General features: G+C 40.8%; 1 protein-coding gene and 1 pseudogene across 10 annotated transcripts in view; one reads left to right on the forward strand and one right to left on the reverse strand.

Moving 5' to 3' along the window:
* EGF (epidermal growth factor) overlaps positions 1-22,108 on the reverse strand; it is an 81,035-nt gene that overhangs the window by 21,831 nt on the left and 37,096 nt on the right. For 6 of the 10 annotated variants that reach the window (XR_011436764.1, XR_011436763.1, XM_070261558.1 and 3 more), the window contains exons 6-16: positions 21,512-21,637; positions 20,850-20,972; positions 17,730-17,852; positions 16,709-16,834; positions 15,541-15,677; positions 13,581-13,729; positions 9,781-9,885; positions 8,250-8,473; positions 4,657-4,824; positions 3,823-3,972; positions 1,024-1,143 (exon numbers count right to left, since the gene is read on the reverse strand). Coding sequence is in view for 7 of the 10 variants with exons in the window: in XM_070261558.1 (XP_070117659.1) it covers positions 1,024-1,143; positions 3,823-3,972; positions 4,657-4,824; positions 8,250-8,473; positions 9,781-9,885; positions 13,581-13,729; positions 15,541-15,677; positions 16,709-16,834; positions 17,730-17,852; positions 20,850-20,972; positions 21,512-21,637 (1,551 nt within the window). In the remaining 3 variants the exon portion in view is untranslated. The remainder of the gene's footprint in view (positions 1-1,023; positions 1,144-3,822; positions 3,973-4,656; positions 4,825-8,249; positions 8,474-9,780; positions 9,886-13,580; positions 13,730-15,540; positions 15,678-16,708; positions 16,835-17,729; positions 17,853-20,849; positions 20,973-21,511; positions 21,638-22,108) is intronic. The other 4 variants (XR_011436765.1, XM_070261561.1, XM_070261562.1 and 1 more) reach the window with 1 other exon arrangement.
* LOC138920141 (large ribosomal subunit protein eL30 pseudogene) lies at positions 19,532-19,981 on the forward strand (annotated as a pseudogene).

Here is a 22,108-nt window from a genome sequence, read left to right on the forward strand (position 1 = left end):
AAACTCTTTGGTCAAGTCACTAACAATATATCTTGGTCTCAGTTTTCAAATGTGTAAAATGATGGATTGTGATAGGGATTAAATAAGAGGATATATTTAAACTACCTGGCAAACTCTAAAGCTCCATACAAATTATTATTCCTAAAAATATCTACCTCTTTGTATTTGGTCAAAAATCACCCTATGTTCTTGGAAGGAGGGCTAAGAAGTCCCCAGGGTCTCAGACATTGACAACGTAGTCTGTAGACCAGAAAAGTTGGATGAGCACTTTGTTGAGTATCTAATGTGTAATGTGAAGTTCTCAAACTTATTTTTAGCTACAGACACTGTTAAAATAAACTCTTACTCAGAAATACAAATCAATAAAAGCTTTCAAAGTGGAGCTGCATTGATTGAAGGGCAGAGACGCAGAGCGCAGACGGGGTGGGGTTTGCAGAAACTCCAGGGCTCAGCTAAGCCCAGTTTGAAAACCACTGGCCTCATGAGTGAATACAGAATATAAAAGAATTAGGTTCCCTAAAGTTGACACATAATGAACAAACTATTTAGCATTTTGGTGATAAACGTGCAATGTAGAGGAAAAAAATTCTAACATTTGCTATTTGTGGGCCTTCTGGAGCAGCTGAAGCAGCCAAACTGTATTTGTTTATCAACTACTATCTACTTTTTGCACTACTGGACGTAAAGCTGCCGAGCCAAATTCCAAAAAGACTAGATGTGGATGGGGATACACTCACATCTGCTCTTTCCTATCTTTCACCTTTGTTTCCAAGGTAGATTTCTTCCAGAAGGTTCAGTCCAAAGACTCTCAAGGAGTCAAGTTCATGTCCAGGCTAATACGGACCCATCTTCCTCAGGCACACCGTTCAGAAGAAGAGAACCAAAGACAGTCCAAAGTTTGGTTTCACCAGTTTTGTGTAGATTTAGCCAACATTAAGTAGAGAGATAATTCAGAATTTCTAATAGGTAATTGTAATGGAAATTGTTGGAACAAAGCTGTAACGGAGAACTCATTAGTCATACCTGACACCATGATTTCAGCCACTAGCATTTGCTGAGATTCTGAAATGTTATCTTCACACCCTCTACTCCTGGATAAGATGCCCAATGGCGTTGTTTGACCACTTAGATCTGCTTCACTACCTATTGAAGATCAACAGACACAATTAATTTATCTTTTATGATTCAAGGACAGTTTGATTTAACTTATATTTACAGCTGTTTGTTGGTTGTAAGTTCAGACTCATTCTTACAGTAAGAGGATTCAGGAAAACTGGCAGGGTCTTGATGACTTAGAAAACCTCACCCCCTGTACAACACCCTGCCAGCTTCACTCAGTGCATTTGATGGTTGAGAGTGAGGGAGCCAGTAGCGCAGGAAGACACAACTGTTTTAGGTCCTGGAAAAAACAATGAGTGAAATACCAAAATGCTAATGAATGTAATCAGCTCATAATCACAGCCCGCCATTACTGAGGACAAGTTAATGGGATGATCTCTCCAACCTGCCTTTCATATACACTCCTTCTCCTCTAGGCTGCTTTCAATATTTATTTTAGTGCAATTTTACCTGTATTTAGAAATGTGGAAGGGCATAAACAAGCCATAATTTAACATAGGCATGGGACCCATGCAACTCCCAAGAACAGGGGAGAAATGGATCCCCTAAAACATTAAGTGTGGTCCGTGGATTCCTAAGATCCCGTTGCATAGAGTCCATAAGGTCAAAACTATTTTCATAAAAGGCTAATAACTGTGACGTTATTTGCCCTTTCCCACCACGTCAGACATGGATATTTTGGGCTAAAAGCAATGATGGGTGAAACTGCAGTGTCTTGGCACAAGTTAAGGCAATGCACCCAACCCTTCTAGTAGTCATGTTCCTCACTGCCACGCGCTTGCACACACACACAATCCAGTTCCACTTTCAAGAACCCATGATTCTTGAAATCTTGAAATAATCTTGAAATAATTTTCAAGTAAAATTATTAATTTTTAAAAATCTTGGCCAAGGGCTACCTGGCTCTTTACTATTCTGTGTAACGAAACAGGAAGTACACACACAACCACCAGTTCACACCCTGGAGCTCTGCCAGCCACCTGCAGGCAAAGCACTCATGCAGCCTCTCTTTTCATTGAACATTATTTTCACTTGAAAGAATGACTGATAAACTGCATCATTAACACTTGGGGATTTGGCAAGCATTTTCTCAAAAATGAAGTGAGCCTGTCACTTCAAGGAAAATAACACACACTGCTTGTTGCCAATAACAAAATTTGAGCTTTCAAGTGAAAAGTAGAATTCTGGAAAATTTTTTCCACTACTTCGAGCTTGACAAAATCCCATTACTCAAAGACTTTTCTGATGAATTTGACGATAGTAATTAATGAAGGCGATTTTATGTATATTAATGTGACATTTGGAAGGTCTGCATAACTCAGTCAATCAATATTTTCAAATGACCAGAACACGATGCTACAAAATCATGCCCACAAAATACAAAACACACCACTGGGCTGTAATGTAGCAGAGGACAAAAAGTTCATCGACATGGCTTCAGATTGCACTTTGCAACTAAACTCTGAGAAACCATCACCTGTCTATCTCTGATCTAGTATCAAAAGAAGATATACAAAAAAGGCATCAGAAGGGCCATTGAATAATCCTTCCTTTTCCAACTCCATGTCCAACTCCAGATTTTCACCACAGCAACACATTCAACATGGAAGCAGACAGGAGAACCCAGAGCCCTCTATTAAGCAGGACATTAAAAAGATATGTGTAAAACAATGCCACTCTTCTCACTATATATTTTTTGTTTTGAGAAATAGAGTTATTCCATTTATTTCCATAGAAATATGTTCATATATAATGGAGTCTAATTGTAATTTTAATAGAGATATTAAATTTTTTTTAGTTTTAGTTTCTAATATCATACATCTTGATAGATATAACCCCCAGAAACAGAAACTCTTTGGGGTTCTCAATCCTTTTTAAGAGCGTAAAGGGGTCCTGAAGCCAAAAAGACTGAGAACTGTTGTCCTCAGGCAACAATTAACAGAAAGTTCTGAAATATCCAATTCTGGTCCATGGATAGATCAATCCATTTATTTGCTGTCAATCTGTCACCTAACTTACACCATGCCTATCAGACAAATATGAATTTAAAAAAACATTTTTAATAAAGTTTCAGTTCTCTTTGGTATAAAGATATCAAGAGAGGACTCCAAATGTGCCATGGTTGTTGGACGCACGTTCGAGGGAAGCGAATGGGCATAGCTGGTTCCACCTCGTATTTGATGGACTCTGCCCCCCCCGCCTCAAAGCCACATTTACTATTTAAAAATGTGGATCACAAGCCTGCTCAGGCTGCAATCCCTGCACTTGTCTGATATCCTCAAGTTATTTATTACAAAGGACTTTGCTTTTCCTATTAAGATAGTCATGTGTCATAGGGGTTTGAGGTGACTACCTCTAAAACTGAGGCTATGAAACAAAAGAAAACGTCTCTGAACATTATCCAAGGTGGTAAAATGCTGGCATTTATTTCCAAGGATGGACTACTCCACCACAAATGGGGGGCTGGAGGATTGGAACTTAAGACTTGGAATATTACCTCTTGTTCATTAATTTTAGAACTAGAGGAGGTCAATTGAATCTAGTCTGGAATAAGGAGCCCAAACTCATCGGGTGGGGGAACCCAAGAACTTGGCATCCCTAAAAGCGAAGAGCTTTTAAAATGGGCTAAAGTCAGCACAAGCATAGGTTTGATGTAGAACTATGTTTCTGAGCCAAGGTAAGGTAATTTAGCCAAATGATTACCTGCCAATATCTGATGGCCATTCAGAGCCAGACACATTTTCCCATCTGGGGCTTTCATAAAACCTTCACGACACAAACACTGAGCAGTTCCAAACCTTTCTTTGCAGGTGTGTTCACAGCCTCCATTTTGATGTGAGCAGGGATCTGCTCCTAGAGGGAAGAGAGGGGCATTCACATGTGGGCTCGGAGATGACAAGGGTGCCACTGACGCAAATCACGGTGTGCAGTTCTAGGGGAGAGAAACTCAGTCTATCCAAATGGAGCCCATATCAAGAGTTATTTCAAAAGAGCTGATTTTAAGAAGAGCTCAGAATGTTATTATCTTACGAGTATCAATATTGAGTATAGCCAGTCCTTCTGTTCAAGAAGCTCTTTGGGCCGACATGTTTCCTATTTTGTGACTCATCTAGTGACACTGACAAAGGGCAACTCAGAAAGAAGAGCTACTGGATGCCCTTTCCATCTGCTTACTCCCTGCTGATGCTCCCTGGCCCTCTCAGGAGGCGGGGAAAGGCCCAGGTGTAGAGAGAAGCTTCCATTGCAGGTGTCTACATGGCTCCTCCCCACCCGGAGCCCTGCCCTGAGCACCTTTAACCCAAGAGTCTTTGAAAAGGATCAGATAACTAAAAGGCAAGAAAAGATGAAATTGGAGGGACAAAGCCCAAACTCATTAACAGATTGTCTCAGTTGAAACAAAATCCAAATCTCAGGAAATCTTAACATCTACCCAAATTACTGGGAATTGCAGCATCCGCTCTCCCTCCCCTGCCATCAAACAATTAAAACAGGTGCAGATTCCAGCCAAAGAAAGACTGTGTAACACGTCCAGTGTACCTGGTTTTGCCAATGGATGAACTATAACCAGTGATGAGGGCTTCAGCATGCTGCCTCGGAGACGTACCCTGTTTTTGCCAGTCCGCTTGTTCACCCTTATTACTGATGGCACAGTCCAATCAGAGAACCACACGTGATCCTCAAACACGGCCACAGCAAACGGGTGCCCTGGAAGCAGTTCCAATCCATTACATCCATCTTGTCTTTGCCATGGATACTTTTAAAAGGACAAGGCTTGAAACATATTCACACACAATTCCTACACTAAATCAATTCTTTAGTATAGCTGCCAAGCAAGGTACGAGACACCACCTCCACCTGCATCCAGGAGAACCCACATGAGGAGGGAACCTCATCTCAGAATGGGAGCCTGGTGGGATGAGTTCCCAGCAAAGCCCATTGTCACCCAGCATTTGGAGCGTGGGAGAGTGTGGGCTGATTGACATAACAGCACCAAGAAGGAGGCTAAGGCGGGAATGTTTCTGTGTTCAGTGATTCTGTCACTATCTATAGACTAAACTTGAATAAGTTATTTTACCAGTTTGCCTTAGGCTCCTTGTCTTTTGAATGGCAGTAATAAGCAGTAGACTAAATCCATAGGTTTTTGTAAGGATCTTTAAAAATCTGAGGTAATTGACTAACAGTCTCCTCAAATTCCGACATTGACCAACACATCTCCCTGCATTGGGTCCCCACCTCCCTTCCTATCTCTCCCCCATCTAAAATTAGCCCATCGACTGTGCTCCTGGTGTCATCCTTCCGGCCTTCTCTGAGACCTTGTTCTCTCAATTGCTCTTTTCATTTACATCCTCATTCTCTTCATCCTTCTAGCTTCTTTCTCTTAGCCAATTAATATCCTCAGCTCTCTGCTAGCTTGACTTCCTCATCCCCTTGACCTCTCTAGCGTCTTTTTGTCCCTTTCCTTCCCTTCTTAGCCAAGTTTTTTTGAAAGTTGTTTATTTATCTGCTGCCTCCATTTCCATGGCTCCTGTTGACCCCTAAGTGGGTTCTTCTGACCCCACCTCAAATAAACCCAGCTCTCCATGCCACTGAACTGCTCTGATGAGATATTCCAGTATTTAGTAAGCTGGGAATTTTTTTTAATTAATTATTTTCAGATGTACATCATAAGCTGGGAAATTTGGTAATACACTATCTCAAGTGGTCAGAAGCCAACACTGAGGAGCCCCAAGTTGGGATCTTTTATCATGTCTATCACATTCTCCAGGCCAGTCTTGCAAATCAGCAATGGATTTGGTGGCTTAGAATGAATGTCTCCCCCTACTGATGCAAACTCAAATGATTTGTCCTGGTGACCGTGGGTCTTCACTCATCATTACTGACTGACCAGGATCACTAAGATTCATTTTGGGCTCTAGATCTTTGTCCCAAATTAAAGCCATAAATGCAGCAAGAGAACTTTTTACATAGCATCGGGTTTTTTTATCGTGGTAAAAAAATGCATAACACGAAATTTACCATCTTAACCTGAATTACCCTTCAGTACTGTTAAGTGTATTCACATTGTTGTGCAGCCAATTTCCAGACCTGTTTTATCTTGCTAGACTGAAACCCTATACTCTAAACAACAACTTCCCATTTCCCCCTTCCCTACTCCCTGGCAAGCACCGTTCTACTTCCCGTTTCTATGAATTTGACTACTTTAGACACCCCAAATAAGTAGACTCATACAGGATTTGTCTTTTGTGATGGGCTTATTTCACTTCGCATAATGTCCTCAGGGCTCATCCTGGCTGTAGCATGTATCAGAATTAGCTATAGTTTTTCAATAAACAAATACCCCACACTAGACATAATCTTCCTTATTTTTTGTTTATAGAAGACCCACAATTGTATTTTACATGAAGAATGAGTTCCTTCAATCTTTACATTAAAAATCCTGATGTGGTAGTTGATAAGACACCACTTGCATACCAGCAGATGGCACCCTAATGATGGGGATGGTTATTTAGATATTTTCATGTCAAATTTTTGATAATGCCCTTTAATAAGAAGTTGCATTTGTCAGAGACTACAGTAGCAATACAAATGATTCACAAAATATCTGCTATGCTTTCTGGTTTAGAATATGGTGCCTTTACATTCTGGTTAGAAATTTCCTTTTCATCTTCATATGTCAAAGCTATAATTTTACATTTATTTGGGCAGTGTGTTTTTTTAATAGAGTATGTCTCCCCTCCTAGACTCCATGACTTTGCAGGAAACATACTGTTTTGCCCGCCACTGTATCTCTACTTCCTATAATGACTCAATAAACATCTAAGTGCATGGATGAATAAAGTCGACAATTGTATACAAGCTTATCATTTATTGTGAATTATGTCTTTAATTTTTAAAGAAGCTTGGAAGTATGTAAATTTTTCGATTATGCTTATCTTGATCTATTTAATGTATAATACAAATCTAGAAATTCATTACGTCTACGACCAAAGAGAATGGGCAAAATAAATATCGTATACAGATTATTAGTTAGCTTCTTCCTAGACAAGAGAGACCATGTTTTCTCATCTTCCCAAACAATCATTTTCTAAATCTCCAAAGTACCTTCAACATTGCCCTGGCCGTCATTTCTATATCAATCTGTTACCAAATCCTCTCAATTATTCATTCACGATGACTTTTTTAATACTCTAATCTTCCACTCCACTTTTAAGTGGCAATACTCTAACTCAGGCCTTCACAGGCTGTTGACTGAATTAATTAACTACTGCAGCCTCATCACTGAGTTCTTTCTCTCCAAATTCCAATCCAACGCTCACTGTTGGATCCAACCCAATCGATACTGTTACCTGAGTAGTTACCCTGAGACACCCATCTTATCAGATCCATTTCCTGCTCAAGAACATGCAATGGCTCCCAGGTATATTCAGAATTAAGTTCAGTCAACATATCCTGGCAGTACTACCATAACAATTTTTGCAGCCTTATTTCAAATGATCTTGTTTTATGACCATCTATTTATCACATGGCCCAGTTCAAATATTGTCTTTTCAGATTCTCTGAGTCAAAATTAATCTCCCACTGCTATATAATCTCATAGCCATTTGTACTTCTCTTTTAACAGTATAGACTATATAGCGTTTTAAAGACATTTATGAAAATTCATGACACCACACACAAAATCTGAAAATCTAATAGTGAGAAAACCATATTGATTATTAATCCTTGAATATGAATGGGTATTCCTTAATGCCTAAAGGTGATATTATCACTGTTGTGAAATGACATTTTCATAAGAAATGATAACAGCTGAACAAAGGTCTTATTCCTAAAGATGTTTTAAAATTTTTAATATTTTTGTTCTGATTTTGGGAAATCTTGGCAAAGAGAAATGATTATACATCACTATTTTTTATCCAATATTCCAATGTTAAGGAAATCCTCACAGCTCATAAATCCCTGGAGAAGTCTGTCTGTTTGTCTCTATTCCTTTCTCACTCTATGCTGGGGGGCAGGGGGAACGACAGTGAGTGTCTGTGTGTGTGCGTGCGTGCGTGTGTGTGTGTGTGTATGTGTAATACATCCATCAACACTCAGTCAAGATGAAGAAATCGCCTATCCCAAAGCCTCACCTACATCGTTCTGGGCAAGTCTTCGGCGTTTTGAACCATCCAGATCGGCCATTTCTATCACAGACTTCTTGGCATCGCACCAATACAACTTGTCAGTTAAGTAATCAATCGTTATTCCACTGGGCCAGGCCAGATCAGAGCTAACTATAACCAGACGGCCAGTGCCTTGAAGGGAAGAACTTTCAATTCGTGGATTAATCCCCATATCAGTCCAGAATAATCTCCTTTAATCAAGAAAGCATACATCAAATAAAGTCTGCACAAAAAAATTCTTCCATTCTTTCATCATTGAAAACATCAATGTAAATCACTTTAGGATAAACTAGAGTGGTACACCAGGGAAGAGAGAAAGCCAAAGTATAGCATTGTACATTGGACAAAAAATTTTCAAAAGTGAAAAATTATCTTTTCTATGTAGAGCATCTTGGACGGGAAATGCCGAATTAAGGCTCAGATCATTGGATAAAAAAGGAATTATTCGTTTAAAAAACTGTGGTGTATTACCAATCAAAAGTATGTTCAAGTGCATATTCTTAAATTAGCGTTTCATGCTGCAAGAGGCAATGAAAGCCTGCCAGCCTGTCTCTCTTCTCCGCATATGTAAAACTCACCGCACACATGAAACGACAACATAAAGAGAAGAGCGTTTTCATCTAGTATCCAGTTCTATACAATGTACTCAGTTAACTTGGTCAATTTTAAGTTCCATAAATCAGGGGCTGAGGTACATTTTTTGAGGTCAATATGGTTCAGTATCTTCTCATTGGCTTGTTTAGATATGGTCACATTCTCACTGTTTTAATCATGTGGCTGGTTCCAAATCAATTATAAGTTACTATCAGAATATATTATGCAGTATATATTATATACATATGTACACTAAACATTAGAGATATATATATTATTTCCAATAGACCATCGTAAAATTTCCATCGTAAGTAAAATAAGGTTAGTTTTTATCCTTGCCTTTTAACAACTAGGAAGGAACCAATTATTCTCCTTAATTCTCTAAACCTAAACCAACATTTGTCACTAATTCACACCTAACAACATAGAGTCTTCTAATCTTTCATGATTTCCATTTCCTCTGTGTAACCCTAGGAATGGCCTCTCATTTGAACTCTTCCTATGATTTTCCAAATAGAATTCATAAGCCACGCAATCCAAATATCATCCTCCGCTCAGGAAAGCGATAACATAGATTCTTAAAGACAGCAGTTTAATGGTCGTGTGTCTGATTAATAAATTACAGCCCACTTCTTTTCAAAAAGAAATTGAATTTGCTTAAAATGAAAGGGTACCTAAATAATACATTTTTAATACAAGAAAAGAAAATCAAAACACACTAAAAGGATGAGGAAGTCATGCTGGCTACATCATTTCTGAAAATCTGAACGTTATCTCATGGATTTTCTTGGTTCCTGATTCCACTGACCACCTGAGGTCTTATGAGAAATTTGGAACACTAGCATCTTGACAAGAACCGTCCCACAACCTCTGAGGAAGGTGCTGTGTCTTCACAGGGACTCACTTGGCCATGGGATGGACAGCAATGCCTCGTGGCTGAGAGATGTCCTCCCGAACGATGATTTCACGGAATTTTCCATTTAAATCACTCCCTTCAATGAGAGCTTTCCTAAAAGGCATGGAATAGAGAGGGGCTTGGTACATCAACTTTACTTTTTAGACAAAAATACTCCTTTCCCCTGTTACTAACTGAAATGCAAAAATAAACATCCTAAATTACCCCCATGACAAGTGAGCTCACGCACACTCATACACTCTCACATACAACTCAGGACATCACACCCATGAATTCTATATATTTTTTTAAACACAGTCTTTTAATTAGCATCTCAATATCCATCCCAGGCAACTGAAATACACAGTTGAAAGGATAAGATAGAGGGGACCGTGTCAGTGGCCTGGCAGCCAGGAGTGTAAACACCACCATTCCTTTCTCTTCACACCCTCCATCTCTGCTGAAACCAACGAAAGCCAAAGGCCAAGGAGCAGAGCTGTCAGCTTCGTGGTCACGGGTCCCGGAGGAAAGAGAGTGGACCTCCGAGACCACAGAGACCGCCAGCACAGGCACAGCGGGTGAGATCTATGTGGACTTTAATTTTCTCCCATGTGATTCTAAGACAAGTGGGAATACTGAAATATTATTTGCTAATCTTAATGCTAAAAAAAAAATAACCCTTTGGAATCTGGCAGGGGAGAAAATTCCTCTTTCCTAATTTTTTCATTTATTTATCAAAAAATCTTTATTATCAAGATATAGAAGTAAATATTTACTGAGCACCTACTGTGTGCCAGGGAACGGCTGCACACTGGAGACTAACAGTAAACAAACTCCATCTCTGTGAGTGAGGGAGAGGAGAGGGGAGGGGAGGGGGAAGCTAGGGGAGGGAGGAGAGGGGGAGGGCATTATAACACAGAGACTGTAGAGAATGCAATTGGCAGACTCAGGGCAGGCGGCTGTGTGAAGAACCAGGGCTTCTGGAAGCTTCCTGGAGCAGGCAGGACCACAGCAGAGAGAACAGGAAGAACTTCCCTCCCGACAATGTGCTGCCTGCTCGCCCTATTTCCCTATAGCAAACTGGAAAGTATAGTGCTCTATAATTCATTCAACAAACATCTGGAAAGGCCTGCCCCTTGTTCTTGTAGACAACATCTGCATGGCACAGTCCCGCACAGAAACACAAGGCAGGACTCTTCACTCCTTCCTGTTGTGCAAACCACCGAGGAGATCTTCTCCGGGTGGCTTATTTAAGCGCACTTTCTAGCCACTCGGTGGGGAAGGGGCTTAGATATTCCTCTCACAGGCTCCAGGCGGGAGGGAAGTAAAGGGAACATGGGGATAACTGGAAACCATTTACACTCCAGTGCCACTTTTAAAACATAATTTTATTCCCAGATGAAGTGGTCGTGGAAAGGGTGCAGCTGGGGAGAAGGTATTTCTGAACTCAATGTGTCAAATTCACTCAGTCACAACTGTCACTGTGCCTGTCCCCTTGGTGGGAGGGAAGGAATTCTGAGGCCACTTCTTGTGACCAGGGGAGAGAAAACTGTCAGTTCTGATCTCGCGGTTACCTTGTTTCTAAGTTCTTACTGTTTTGGGCAGGAATGAGGCGATGAGAATTGAGACCCACACAAGCCCCTGACTGTGGAGCTGCCCTGGGCGGGATTGCTGGAATTTACTTTGAAAGCTCCCAAGGGGTTCACCCAACAATACACTTCTAGTTGGTTAAGAGTTACTATATAACCTAATATCACGAGCTTGGAATCTCAGTTTTTAAATCCAATTTCTACCTAATATCAAGGTTTTCAAGCTATAAACCTCTCATTTCCAGACAAATTAAAGGTTTTCTTTCAGCAGCTGCCTTGAGAGGGAAGAGGAATTCAGCAGAACTTGTTATTACTGAAGTCAGAGAAATAGGGAATTTGCAGGCTGATTCTCCGGGAGACGGCAATGCCAGTTATGTCCCCAGGCACCGGGAGGGCAGAGGAACCACGATGCTATTCATCAGACGAGGTTCAGACCTGAGGTGCCGGGCGCACGTGGGAACCGTCAGGAGACCCAGCATCCTCAGAGGGGCCGAGAGCTGCTGACACCTGCTGTCCTGATCAACATTTATCCTTCTAGGACAGCCAAGTACAAGCTCTGTCATTACACGCAGCTGATATTTTAAATCTCCTTTTAAGCAGGATCAACATAGAGGAGGCCATTATTATGATTTTTATCATTATTACAACTGAAATTCCAGATCCACTACTTGCTGGCTGCCTGACCTTGGGAAAGTTATTTTACCTTTTTGAGTCTCAACGTTTTAATCTTCAAATCGGGGATAAGAAAACTTACCCTTTTGGGATTTAATAGTATCATGGATATAAAGCTGTTAGCACAGTACGCGTTTCAGTTATACAATAAATATCCAGAGAATAAAGGACAGTATGGTTAAATGAATGAATGAATGAGTGAAAATGTGCTTAGCCTAGACAAAGAAATGCCATATTATTGATAACTGTACATGACACCATACATTTGGCTCATTTTTAAAAACCCATTTGTTTCCTATGGGTTATCCTGACCAAAAGAGACATTCTCGGATGTAGAAAGCCTACCCCCAGGGATATAAACTTGTTCCCTGGGACATCTCCCTCCGTGTTGGGACTGCTGACTTCACTGAAGAAAACCCTAATTAATTCTCTCTCCTTTCGCTTTAGCGTGACTACAGGGGACCAGATCTTCAAGGTGGCCTGGAGCAAGAGCATCTCTAATACTATCCTGGGAGGTACTCTGTGGTTAGCTGCCTCTCTCTCAGAGCAAGGCGATGGGCTCTCATTAGCACACAAAACAGATGCAGCCACTTCCTTCCTTCACCCTCCTCCCTCCCACACCATTCCTGGGGCTCACACGGGCCAGGGCCACGCACACACGCACACACGCACCGCACTGGTGGAGCCGCCCCTCTTGCAGCCCAGAGCAGTGCGCCCAGAGGGCAGAAACACTGCAACTGCTCTCCGATTCTGGATTCTGTTGATTCCCACCAAAGGGAAAGAGGACCACTCTCAGCTCATGAGGACTTTCCTCCCAACTCCAGCAGGAAGCTCTCACTCCCTCCTCAGGCTCCCTGAACAGGGAGCCAGCATGCGGATTCTAGTCCCAGATTTGTCACTTGCATGTCTTGTAGCTGTGAATAAATCACTTAGCCTTTCTGAGCCTTCATTTCCCCATCTATTACAAGAGGGGGTTGGGCTAGTTGATCCCAGAAGCCCCTTCCAGTGTTCCCTCTGGGAGCGGACACCCTTCATTTGGCAATCATTTCTGCAGGGCCATGTGACATCTCTTGCACTGATATTCAGACCAAGCATTTGTATTAGTTTTTCCTGTGTGTACATGCCTTATCGCCCCAGCTGACCCATGAGCTGACTGAAAAGATGGAGCGCTCCTCGTGCTCCCATGTTACCTAGGACAGAGCCTGATCCACAGCAGATGCTCAAAGAATACTTGTTAATTGTATTCAGACAGGTTTTGCATTTCTCTGATTACTACAGCCTGAGTGCAGAAGCACATGCTACTTTCTGGTGCACAAAATTCTCCCATGGATACAGAGCCAGTCTGGATGAAAGGAAGAACAACGTGCCGCTTGGTGGTGGGGAGGTGATGGGGGAAGTGTGGACAGCACTGGGGTCATCTTTCCTCCAGTCCCAGCCGGGCGCCCAGCAACCTTTTCCTGTGTTCAAGGTGGAGGATGAAGCAAGCCCCACATTACCCATCCCATGACTCCCATTCTGTGCAGCTTCCAACTGAAGGAGGAAACATACCCTCTGTCTGTCCAGTAGAGTTTGCGGCCAATCCAGTCTACAGCAAGACCTTCTGGCACATCAACGGCTTCCTCAACAAGCCTTTCTCGCTGGGAACCATCCATGTTAGCTCTCTCGATCCACTTCAGGGCTGTATGGGCAAAGTAGATCTACAAGAGACAACACAGGCATTTCTGTCTGACTTGTTTAAAAAATATTGTGGAATATATACAATTGGGTTTAGTAAATCTTCAGATAACACAGTGTGATGAAAGGCCTGGCTCTGGGGATAGACACCCCTACGACTGAACTCGCCCCTCTGCTGCTGCCCAGATGTGTGTAAACCTAAGCAAGTTAGTTACTTGATGTCCCAGAGTGTCAGTTTCCCCCTCAGTAAAATGGGGATAGTAACGCCAAGCACATTTGTTTTATGTATGTAAAATTCCTCAGCCCTGTGCCTGGCACATACTTCTATTGCTACTGGTAATTTATTAAGCTTTGCTCATTGGTCCATAACAAAACCATTGCACTTGAACCCTAGGCTTCTACAGCCTGAAAAGGAGCAACGATCTGCAGTTTAATGGGGGCTACAAGCGGGGCTGGACCTCCTGCCCGGAGCCTGACATTCCACTTCACAGCAAGGCAGGAGGCACAGGGTCTCTCCCTGTTTTGCCACTTATTTGATTGCCTCCACCAAGTCATTTAACCTCAATTTTCTCAACTGTAAAAATGATGAATTTCGACTAGATATTTGCTAAAGTTCCTTTCATCTCTAACCATATATAATTCCATTTTAATTAATCCACCTTGCCCAATAGAGCATTTTGCAGGAGTAAAGTCCTTTTTCAGTCAAGTATGCAGACTATCAAACAGGTACAAGAATTTCACGAGAGTGTTAAAAATCGCTATGGGTCAACTGACAATTTAATGATAGCATTTGTGGAATTTTAACTCTGTGTGTATATATATGTACATAAACCTATAATCAGTGACGAGAGTATGAACACAAAATGGTAATTCATTAAATAATGGGTTATCATCTTTCTAGATGATATTTCAAGGAAAAGAAAGAATTGTTTGCTGGTGTTTAATTACAAAACTTCTATTTGCAAAAGTAGTTATATCTCACCATCGATCCCCACCAATTCAACAGAGATTATTTGCTTGCCTCTGTCTTTTTCAGTCATTTACCCAACTCCTTCAAATCAGGAAAAAACAAAAGCACAAGGTTTGAAATTCTGGAAATTAATGTACCATCTAATAATAACAAAATAATTATGGAGGGAGATTAATAATTATGTAAATATATAATTATTAGGTGATTAATCTCCAGAAGACACTGTTACATATCATTTCAAGCACATTCTAACCTAGCACAAATACAACCAAATGGTCAGCTGATTGGGTTGATAAAATAGAAATTCTAAGTTATATACAAAAAACATCGTGTAAAATTGACTCTTACGTAAATAATGTTGTGAGTTAGACTGCCATTCTGACATGAGCTGTAAAACTTAGGCTTCCTGATTATCATGGTTAAGAGGTCATTGAATTCCCTTCCTCAATGACACATATTAAATACAAATTACTAACCCATACTTCCTATGCCCCACCCTAACCTCCCACTCCTCCTACTATTAGCAAATAACCAAAACCCTATTTCTGGCGCTCCTCCTATGTGTAAGGCACTGTGCTAACCTCCCATCCTCATCTCCAGATTGGAAACTAAAGTTAAGGTCCCACTCAACCAACCCCAATAAAATGGCCGAATTGCAGCAAGGACCAGGGTAGGGTTATGACTACAGAAAGGCCCTTAAAATCTCTTAAATGATGTTCCAGTGTCTATACTTAAATTTTTCTGTGCCTAATGGCTCTGAGCTCAGCAGAGGATTTTCAAGTAGCCCAGGTCATCTGATAGGATAAAAATCCTCCGTTCTGCCCTTAGAACACAGACACATCTGTTCAAGCAATAAAACCATACCTTATTTTCCACAGGGTCATGATCTAGGGCAAAAACTGCCCCCATCTGCTGGCTGAGCAGGATTCCATAATCTGTTCCATCAAAACGCATGTGTCGAATATCTTTAGAATTGGCAAACAGCAAAAACGGTTGTGGTCCTGATAACCAAGTTCAAATATGGCTCCATTTAAAATACGCCTTGGAAGCCAAGAGCCCCCCTGAGCCCTCCCTTTCATTGCGCCCTCTTCCTTAATTCCTGTAATTGTTTTCTTAATTTTCCACCAATGTGGGGTAGGTTAAGACAGGCACGAAGACTTCCTCTTCCATGAGATGACATATTGCCAGAATTTCATCACTGATTCCTCCCCTTCTAGGTGCCTGCTTAGGCTTAGTGCTGTAATCTTGATTCACACATACCAAAACATTAATATTTGCAGATTGTATTAATTCATGTCCAAATAAATGCCCTTCTTTGCTCTGGGCACTTGTAAAAGGGAGGCATGACGATCTGAGTTAAGAACAAGACCCCTGATCGCTTTCAGAGCTCAGATTATGCTATATTCACTACGGCCCTGAGAAGTTAAGAGCATCGGGGTCTGACTAAGGCGAGCTCTGCAGGCTCCTCATTATGTTATCCCAGATTACAAGCCTGATGAGCCTCAGGAGAGATGAAATCAATGTGGGATAAGTCTAGGATTTCCAGGGCTGCTGAAGGACACAAGAGATGTAATACCAGAAGATGAAAAAATGGTTGAAGCATACAACTTTATATTAAATTCTGACATGAAAAGAACAGAATTTGTCAAAGTATTATGATTATTACATTCACTGGAGAGATGAAAATCAACTCAGTCAACAAATATTTATTAAATGCCTCTTAACTATAAAGTGTTTTTAAGACTGTTCTGGTTATAACTTTCACATATACTGGAACGCCATCCTTGACGTTATGGCAAATCTTTGCTGAATGCTAATCAACTTTGAAATATTCTTTAAAAATATGATTATTATTTATATTATTTGTATTTACAATGTGAAATGTTTTCCATTTCCAAAAATAAAAAATCAGGCTTTCCACCCAGAAGCCAAAAGTAGTTTAACTCTCCATTTTTCTAAGTGAACGGTCGTTTTCACATCATCTTTCTAACTCTAAGAAAGAGACACACTTTCTAACATCCACAGCACCAACCTGAAGCTGCACAACTTTTCTGGTCCAATTGTAGGTCGTAGCCAGGAAAGCAACTACATTCCCAGGATGCTGGGCTGAGCGGGATGCAGAGCTGGCTGCATCCACCGTTATCAGGTGATGAACAGCCTACAAAAGACGATTGCTCGGTAACGACACGTTGTCATTCAAAAATATAACAACTTTTCGTCAAAATATCGAGGGGAGCCAAGTACATGTTGATTTTTAAAACCCTTTCCACACTCACTCATCCTGCTGCAATCACATTTGTTTTTCAGAGATTAGGAGCAAAATGTCACCAAACTCTTCTTCCCTAAAACCTGATAGCTTGCATGTTAACCCTTCACACCCCAACGGCCCTTGTCCTCTTGTACTATCACTGAGTTTGAAAACAAGTGCACTGGCAGCTGGCTGGAACAAGAAACACATTTGGATGAATTGGCCAACTGGTCTAACTCTTCCTAGCAAGTAAGGTATTTTTCTCTCTCTCCCATTTTTAGGCCTTTGGGCTTCTTTTGCTCTCTTTATTAAAAACACAAAAAGCAACACATACAACTCTTCTGCTAGTTTTGGATAAGTTACATCCAGCCCTCTACATGCTTAAGTCTCTAGGAAGAGAAAGTAAAGAGGTATTTATTAGGTGACAGGAATGGGCCAAACCCCCTGCAGCCACCATCTTGTTTAATGGCGGCCACAGATCCAGAGGGCAGGTGTCACTCACTTCCACAGACGAGGAAACCGAGACCAAGAGAGGGCAAGTGACTGCTCCAAAATAACACTGCTGGTAATTGGTAATGCTCCCGCAGGGCTGTCTGACTCAAAGCCCTTGCTTATAATCCTTACACTATGCTGTCTGAAAACAAAAGCCAGAAACCTGACTTAAATCTGTATGTTACTCTGTTGCAAAAATATTTTTCAATGTGTAAATGTTGGAAAATCTATTCTCCTTTGTCAATAAGATCAATGTTTAGATGTCACTTAGAAAATAACTGTTTTCCAACAAACAAAAGGTAAGTAAACTTACCACTACACGTTTTTCCATCTGTCTCAAGCACTGAGCCTTCAGGACAGAAACACAGGGGCCCATCTGAGGTCAGAACACAGTCATGGCTGCATTCGGATGCGTTGCTTGGGCAGGAAATTAATTCTACGTAATGAAGCATAAGATCAAGATTAGTGTGAAATCAGATGTGTGGAAATTTATTGAAATCAGTTGCTAATAAAAAATGCTATGCTGAAAAGAGTAAGTTAAATAAAGATCAAACACTTATGAAATGCTGTGGTAATAGAGATACAAAAATAAAGAAAAATGTTCAAATTTAAAAAATATTTTAAAAGATCTCTGATTCTAGAAAATTACTCTAGTTTCCTCTAAGTTCCTCTTATGTCAAGCAATATTTTTAAAGTGATTAGTCATCAAAATTTCAAAATATTTTAAATGGAACTCAGCCAAATGATCCTCAAGTTCGTCTTGAAAACAAATTGGATATGTAAGGAAAACTAACATTGTCTGAGTGTGGGTAGGTGCAGGAAGACAATGAGAAGCTCTTAACAAATATCAAAACGTATCATAAAGGTGCAATAATTAAAACAGTGACTGATGAGTGCCAGAATAGACGGGGGGATAACGGAATCAGAGAGAAAGCTCACTTTAGAAAAGACTACAGTACACGTAAGAATGTAGTGCATACTAAAGGTATTTTAAATTATTGATCATGTGAAAGATCATCCAGTACATGGTAGAGAAATAGCTGAGTAATGATTTGAGGCAAAAGTTAAGTCTTTACCCTATACCACACATCAAAATAAATTCCAAGTAAATCAAAGATTAAAATGTAAAATAGGTACCACAGAAGTCCTAGAAGTTTTGACAATTAAGTGATGTTATGTGTGTCCTTCTTGGCACACAGTGGGCCCTATAACACACCAACATCACACATTTGAGTACAGTTGCCAACAGGTAAACCACATGGTATTAGAAGAAGGGCAAGTTCCACAGAAAGGCACAAAGTGAGCGGGTAATTTCCAAGGAATTCACTACCATCAGCCACTGTGATGTGCCTGGTTTCATAAGCACAGATGATGTCCAGACTGACCTTACTCTCTATCTTCTCTGAAGCAGGACTAGACAATACACATGATTTTAAACATCCATTTCTACTTAGCCATGGCAGTAGTTTCAATCAGAAATCTATAAGAAGGTATCTGAGTATAATCCTACATTTGAATCAGGAATATCCATATAAACTCATAATGTAGTTCTCTTTTTAAAAAGTATATTCCTAGCTCTGATGCCCCCAAAGGCCATGAAACAATGGCTAAGTAAGTATCAGAGTAGGTTCTCTAATACAGTTTCTCATTGAAGGAATCAGTGCTCCTTGAGAAATTGCTGATTCCAAGTCTAGAACATAGAATGTTCAAGACAAGCCTGGAGAATACGTCCTACCAGGGAGCAAGGAAACCGTCAAAGACGCCTGGAGTCAGGACCCATTTGAAGAGGCTCCCACTGGCCAAAGAGGAGACCGTTTGCTCATCAGTAAGGATAACAAGTGCAATGGGTTGGTACATATCAGAAATGCTAAAAATCCATGAGTTCATAATAATACTTAACAAAAAAACACTTGCTGGCCACCTTTGGAAGGGGTTAAGGAACCAGTCCATCATTCTAAATATAAGTAAATAAAGAGAAAAAACATCCAACATTTATCTTGCCTTTACTGGAACAATGGTATCTTGAGGTAACCAAACAGTTAATGAGAGAAAGTTCTCTTTCTAAAGGTATTCTAATTAATAGCTAGAAAGAAATAACAGAACTGGATATCACCAATGATTGCTAATGGCTGCTACAACCATTCATGGGAATACTGTCAGGCTCTTTCTCACTCCTGGCCATCTCGGCTGCTGCTCTTGGTTGGGGGCTGTCCTGCACCCAAAGTGGCCTCAAAGAAGTCAAAAAAGTCACTGGAGCTGATCAACTCTAGGCTCCAACTTATTATGAAAAGTAGAAAGTGCATGCTGAGATACAAGCAGACTCTGAAGACGATCAGACAAGGCAAGCCAAACCGGTCATCCTTGCTAACAACCGCCCAGCCTTGAGGAAATGTGCAACAGAGCACTATGCCATGGTGGCCAAACTGGTGTCCATCACTACAGTGACATTAACACTGAATTGGGCACAGTGTGTGGAAAATCCTACAGAGTATGCACACCAGTTGTCATTGATCCAGGTGGTTCTGACATCTTTCAAAGCTGCCAGAACAGACTGGTGAAAAGTAAATCATGCAAAATTTTTCTTTAGTAAAACTGGCCAGAGCTTGTTTAACCAAAGAAAAAGAAAGACTACTGGGGAACTTTATAATGGATGACAGAAAGAGAAGGAACAGGACTTCATGTGTCTCCTGATGGAAGCACAAACATGAAGCGTTCTTGCTAAATACGCCAAAGCCCAATCTGATCCAGCCTCTAGAGCTAACTAGAAGTTTGCAGAAAGAAAGGGACGTCACAGAGGTGTGATCAGTAAAATCCAGAATGTGAGGAACACTGCAGGGGAAAAAAGAGTCCTCAACAACACTTGAAAAGGGAGAAAAAAAGGAGAGGGAATCTGTAGGACAAAAGAGAGATGGATCACAGCTAATAAAACACACGGGGCTCGTCTGGATTCCAACAAATCGACTGTTTAAAAGAACTTTGTAAGATAATTTGAACACTGACTAGATAATTGATGTTATTAAGGAGTTATTGTTAATTTTTTTAGGTGCGACAATGGTATTGCAGTTATACCTGAAAACTGACTGGATACTGGATGATAGTAGGAAATTACAGCTAGTTTTCTTAGATGTAATAATGCATCATAATTATGTTCTTTACATGCTTATCTTTCAGAGATATATAATAAAATACAGATAAAGAAACAGGAAAATAAATATATATACACGCCTGTTTACCCGTGTTAGAGGATTTGATGTAATAGGTCTGGGGTAGAGTCCAGTTATTCATGTTTTAAAAAGTGAAACATAATAAAACTCCAAGGTAATTCTGATGCATACTGCTGATCAAGGACCACCAACCCAGATTACAGCCACCTTAGAGACATCACTAAAAATGAAGGAAAATAATGCAATAAATACTTGTTGTTGTGACTTACCATGACACCGTTTCCCATCAGGAAGCAGAACAAATCCTACAGGGCATGTGCAATAATAGGATCCAGGGATGTTTTCACACCCAAGAGTACAGCCATGATTCCAAAAGGCACATTCATTGACATCTACACAATGACAACAGCAAAACACAGTCAGATGGTTATTTTTGAAAATAAATCGGAATATCAGTAATGTCAGCACAAAGTAGGGCATCTCACACTTGTAGCTGCTGTAACTGGCCATGGAAAGGCTGTCTTTGCTACTCTAGCAAAGGGTGAAAGACGTCAGTTTAATGAGATGTGGGAGTCACATACAGGCATACCACTCTTCAAGAATCTTACAATAGCTATGGAACTACTCCTCTAAAAAAAGTGGAAAATACTGGCATTTTGCATACAGTCAAAGCCACAGAGGTCCATGGAGCCCACTCCAAGAATCCCTGCCTTACAGCAACCTCTGAGCAGCCTTTGAGAGTATTTGGTCCAGAAATACAAGACATTAAGAAGACCTAAAAGTATAGCAAAGCTTTCAAAACCAGAATAAAAATTAATAAAATTGCTTTTCTGGGAAAAAATTGAAACTGGTTTCACAATGAGCCTCTGAGTGGCCTGCTGAAGACCAGCTCAGGTGGGCTGGCCTTGCTTCAGTAGCCCCTGCACGTTACCTTCACAGGACTTCCCATCTTGGCTTAAAGTATATCCCTCCACACATGCGCACAGATGGGACTTAGGGTCTTGCCCACACACGCTGCCTCTGCAGTCACTTTTCCTCAGTTTGCAGACTTTCTGGTCTGAAAGAGAAGATGGCTCATTTGGAGTGGAGCGTGTCTTGACAGGGGCGATGCTTGATCCCTTCATGGTTCTCAAGAAGTCTAATCTCCCTGTGACATCTTGCTGTCTTTGGTGTTGCCTTTCACAGTGGCCACACTGCTCTAGGGTCAAACAGCATTAGCGCGGATTCCACAGCATTGAAGCCCATTTACTTCTCTTGATTGTACTACTCCTCCAGCAGCTCTCAGGATAGGACAGCCTAATGAGTGGGAGATGTCACCCTTGGGTTACAAATTCTAAGCACAATTGATTAGCTTTTTCATTCTGATTTACTTTTATAAAAAAATAATAATAATAAAGCACATAAACAAACATTCTGAAAATGAAATATCTGAGAAACAAAAATGCTTCAAACCTAAGAACATCTTTTAAGAATAACATTTATAGGGGCTGGCCCCGTGGCCAAGTTCGCACGCTCCCCTGCAGGTGGC

The sequence above is a fragment of the Equus caballus genome, chromosome 2 (assembly GCF_041296265.1).
Source record: "Equus caballus isolate H_3958 breed thoroughbred chromosome 2, TB-T2T, whole genome shotgun sequence".
NCBI classification, from domain to species: Eukaryota; Metazoa; Chordata; class Mammalia; order Perissodactyla; family Equidae; genus Equus; species Equus caballus.